General features: G+C 53.9%; 1 protein-coding gene across 1 annotated transcript in view; it reads left to right on the top strand.

The window, feature by feature from the left end:
* The first annotated feature begins 2,829 nt into the window (after positions 1-2,829).
* LOC104158329 (Krueppel-like factor 5) overlaps positions 2,830-5,037 on the top strand; it is a 7,415-nt gene continuing 5,207 nt past the window's right edge. Inside the window, exon 1 of the mRNA XM_009695946.1 lies at positions 2,830-3,721. Coding sequence (XP_009694248.1) covers positions 2,830-3,721 — 892 coding nt within the window. The remainder of the gene's footprint in view (positions 3,722-5,037) is intronic.

Genomic DNA, 5,037 nt, shown 5'->3' with positions numbered 1-5,037 from the left:
TAGGTGTCCGCACCCAGGAGGAGCAGTGCAGGAGCGGGCTAGTGTTGCTAGGTGTTTCTTGGGCCACAAACAAACAAAGTGCCCCTTGCTCCCTCTTCGAAGGACGGTGGGGCCCTTGGGATCGTGTGGGACTTGTGACATAACCAGTAGAATTACGGCAGTCTGGATTCCACTGGGATGGGGCCCTCACCGTCCCGGTCCCACGCACCCCAGTGGGGCTGCAGCCACGGGCAGGGCTGGTATCCTTTCCTGTGAAAGCCCGTCGCTTTTGCTCTGCTGACCAGCTGCCCCTTAACACCCCCTTTCCCCAGGACCTGGGGCTGCTCAGGATCCGAAGTGGATTTATCAGGATTTAATGGAATGACAGAAGACTTTGCTGTGCAGGTAGGGGTGGTTATGAGAGAAAAGGAGGGTGGGAGACACCGAACAGGGGGATAGGGGGACTCTGGCTGAGAATTCAGGTTTTGGATCTGAAATCAGGGCCCTCCGTGCCTTTTGTGTTCCACCTGCCGTATAAGGACCCACTGGAGTTGGGGGGGGGGAGAGACCTTCCCTTGGGAACTGAAGGTGAGAAAGTTAAATACCAGAGATAAGGGAAGTGTAGAAGTAAAAGGCATCCAACACTTTCCCCCTGCCCCCACTCCTGGCAAGTGGGTCATTTCATTGCTCAGGTATGTTCGGCATTCGGAGCCTCTGGTACTGCCTAGAGCGCCCTGACTCCCAAGGGTAGCGGCAGCGTGCCCCCGTGGGGGCGCAGGGGTCAGCTCCAAAGCTTTGGCGTGGTTCTGCCTCGGGCAGGAGCCCAAGGTGGGCATTACAGGGGGGGGAGCAGAGAGGAAATCAGGGGTTTGGACCAGTCTGCGAGGACTGAGTTGAGGGTCTCTCATTCTCTTCCCTGTCTCCCGCTGATGCCTTAGCTTTAGGGTGTGCCTGAGCAAGGGTGTCCTCACTGGAGCATGGCAGGGGGACGTTGCCCGGAGGCAGCGCTGCCTTGAGCAGAGGCGTTTCGGTGAGGATGTGACCCAAAGCGAGCTGGTAGCGCCAGCCCGTAGCTCCCTTTAATGAGGGCAGGGACTTTGCAGGGCTTGCACGTTCTTCACTGTCGGAGTCGTTAGGCGTTGGAACAGGCTCCCCCGGGGGGTGGAACGGGCTCCCCAGGGAGGTGGCGGACTCACCATCCCTGGAGGTGTTCAAAAAACGTTTAGATATGGCACTTCAAGACATGGTTTAGTGGACAGGGTGGCATCAGGTATACGGTTGGACTTGATGATCTTTGAGGTCTCTTCCAACCATAACGATTCTATGAGGAGGGACGGGATTGACAACACAGTGTGTACACACAGTGGTGCAGAGCATAGAAAACACAGACCTAGTGTAGCACTTCCAAGTCCAGTTACTCCGAGCTTCCACCCTGTAGAAGAGGGTGTATTTGTGGCATGTACCTGTATTTGGGTGGAAGCCAGCTTACCCATGCGTTGCCAGTATGGCTTGCAGAGGTGCAAAGGCTCTTTGAATTAGCTGGAAGCACAGGTGATACGTTTCGCTGGAAAGGGCGAGGAAATCTCTTGGGTGCCGTCCAGCTTTGTTAAGAGCAGTGGAGTTGCAGCAGGGATGACTTTGGCCCGTTGCACTCCGGTGACATAGTGCAGAGCTGTAAAACCCTCGGCTCAAGCGTGCAGGGTGTGGGGTGAGATCAGCTTGCTCTCCTGAAGTGCGCTGTAGGCTCTGCCAGGGAAACCTGGTGGTTTTGCCAGCTCCTCTACATATGAATGAGTCTACGAGGGCTTTGCAATGAGCTCTTTTGCCAGCTCCTCTACATATGAATGAGTACAAGGGCTTTGCAATGAGCTTGACACATGGATAACCACATAATTAAAGGCTGTAGCTTTATAGAAGAGCATTAGCGCTGGTATCTTTAACCACAAAGAGCAGAACTTGAGTCATCAAATGCCAGGGGATGAATTTCCTAGCGGATTGCTCCATCAGGTTGCTGAATTATTGGGCCTGGATCCAGTGGGATGCCGCATCAGACATGAACCAGGAGGGGAGGAAACCTGGCAAGCGGTGATTGCCTAAGCTAGAGGTCCTGTTAGCTTGGAGGACCCAGACTTGTGAAAACAGCTCCTCAAAACTAGAACTAAACCAAAGGTTAGGTGAGGGCTGAGTCACTTTACCAAGACACGACAGTGATAGCATGCCCGGCCGCTTCCATTTCAGGCTCACAGTCCGCTGAATTAGTGGCAACATCACTTAGATTTCTAGGGCTATAGCCCAAATTATTCTCAATTAACTAAAGATATTGTCCTAGAATATTCTCAGTTAATTAAAGAGATTGTCCTAGAATAAAATGCAATACATCTTGGGCTGTTGAGTTTGAAGGAGACCAGGGTCAGCATGTCTAAGGTGGGCTGCAGATCCAACATGCCCAAAGCATCAGGCTGACTGGAGCAGAGATTCTGACTTCATCCCATTTCTAGTCTTAAATTCTCTTGTTTGTGTGACCAAAGCTGTGTACCTAAAGCTTGTCTCTTCTTTATCAGACTGTACTTCTCTCATGGCTGCATCCTCTGCCTAACTTACCCTTTGTTATCGGTGCAGATAGGTAGGAGGGAAGTGGGACAGAGGACAGTGATTCACTCCTGGGGAGTCTGGCTGAGTCAGACTGACGCTAAACCACCGCAGCCTGTGACTCCCGGGCCGTTCTTGCTGCTCTCTCGATTTCCTGCTAGCTTAAGTACTTGTTGGACGTTGGACTCCTACCACCAGTGTGTCAAGGTCACTCTTCACGAGTTCTCTTGTCTGTATTTTTTGCCGTAGGCACGGTCCGAAATGGATAAGTACCTTTCAAACGAGGTGCCACCCATCCCAATGATACCAGACAAGAAGTACCGCCGGGAGAGTGCCTCAGTGGTGGATGAGTTCTTCTCCACAGAGAAGCCCACTTCTACGCCGTACAGCGTGAACATCAATGTGATTCTGCCAGACACGACGCACCTGCGCACTGGACTTTACCGCCCACCCAAGCCCATGACGCCATTCCCACAGATCAAAACGGAGCCTGGCACCAGCTTCGCCCAGCCTTGTTCTTCTGCCTCCGGCTCCACACAGACCCTGCCCGACTTCACCAGTGTCTTCAGCATGCCCCAGTCAGTGGCAGTGAACAACATCTTCATCAAGCAGGAGATGCCCTCTGAGATCCCCTTATCTGCCAATCCACAGCAATCCCAGCTTTACCAGATGCCCCTTGGCAACGGAAGCGCTGACATTGCCACTCTGACGTCCTCCTCCAACAGCACCACAGCCATCAACAGTCTCAGCGGTGTTACCATGTCCACAGGGAACGTCATGTCCAGTGTGGTCCACAGACCTGTCCAGCCAGGAGGGCCAGTTAAGCAGTACCCACATGTCACCCAGGGACAGGGAAACTTCAACATCTCAGGGCAGTTCTACCCTGCTCCGGGGGTGAACCTGCCCCCTTCACCCCCCAACTCACAGCCTGGCAGCCCAGAAAATCAACCCGAGCTCATCAACACCATCTCTCCCCCACCATCCTATGAAGCCACTTTTGGACTGAAGTTGGTCCAGTCATCCCAGGTCCCCCCAGTCCCCAATGGCCTTGGGACCCTCTCGCAAGGGCACGTTGTCATGCAGCCCCCCAAATACAACAGACGCAACAACCCTGAGCTGGAGAAAAGGAGAATCCATCACTGTGATTACCCAGGTATGCTCACAGTTGATGCACTGGCTTGGCTTGCGGGGTGGGAGGGTCTCTTCTTGACACGCTAAAGCTGGGGGATGCCTTGGGCCTCTGCAGGAGTTTAATCTGAAATCACTTTGCGTGATTAAGGGAGCTATGGAGCTGGGTGGAGAGCCCCAGGGAAGTGGGGTTCCTACCACCACTGAGGATGAGGTCGATCCTGCCTGCGCTAGCTGATGCCTTTTTTCTCCAATTCCCTTTCCCCTTCTCACTCTGGCAAAAGCAAACCTGACTCTGAGAGGCAGAGAGCTCCTGCACAGCACAGCGATGCTCCTGGAGATCGGCTGCCCGGTTCGCTCTGCCCTTGCCTAACCCCGAGCAACCACATGCTCTCCGCAGGTGAAACCGTGCTGGCTTTCTCACTGACCTTTCCTTTCCCACCCTCCCCTAACGGGTGGCAAACCATCAAGTAATTTCCATAAGCAGCCCTTACGGTCTCTCTCTGTAGCCCCAATTCTCTTCTTCCAAAGAGGCAATGAGCTGAATATCTCTGTGTCATATCCTTCAGTGGCTTCACGTACTGCGTCAGGATGGTGGAAAGGCATTTCAGGGTAATGATCAGCCCAGAACTGAAGCTGTTCCCTGTGTGTCACCTCCCTGCACAAGCATGTCCATCGCAAGACCTGCGATGCCTTGACAGGAGGAGATCTTGCAGGGAGGGTTTCCAGCACTGTGCACAGAGACCCACAGCTGCAAACCCTCATTCATGCCGCTCGGGAGAGAAGCAATCGTGTCCCCAGCGAGAAACCCCAGTAACAGCAGTGTGAGGGCTTGAAAATCGCCGGTCCTTGTGCAGGGACACACACACAGAGCTGTTGGGGATTAGCCAACAGTGTTCCCATGGGGGTGTGCGAACTGGGGGGAGTCGTTCCCTAACCGCCTCCTGCAAGGTTTGTGTGCTCTTTCCATGGCACGAGAGCGGCTGTAGTGGGTCAGCCCAGAGGCCTGTCTAGCCCAAATACTGTCGCCAGCGGTGACCCGAGGAAGGATCTAGGAAGAGGACATGTTTAGAGAGAGATCTTTCTCGGCTTACACCTTCCCACCCTCTGGCAACCTGGAGATTACGGACTTTCTGAGCCAGAAGCTGCACCCGTATTCTTGCGGTTAACAGCTTGGGCTGAATTTTTTGCCTTCTGCTGGTCATGGTGGGAGACAGATTACGGGTGTGAGTGGCCCACTGCTCTGACACAAACCCCTCCGCGGTCATCAGAACCGCTCAGAGCAAGAGTCCCACCCTGCAGAATGCATGACCAAGGCCAAGCTCGCCTGGTTTCAGCAGG

This window comes from Cariama cristata, unplaced genomic scaffold, assembly GCF_000690535.1.
Source record: "Cariama cristata isolate BGI_N322 unplaced genomic scaffold, ASM69053v1 scaffold8142, whole genome shotgun sequence".
Classification (NCBI taxonomy): domain Eukaryota; kingdom Metazoa; phylum Chordata; class Aves; order Cariamiformes; family Cariamidae; genus Cariama; species Cariama cristata.
Note: the sequence above shows the minus strand (reverse complement) of the source record. Positions and strands in the feature narration are given on the sequence as shown.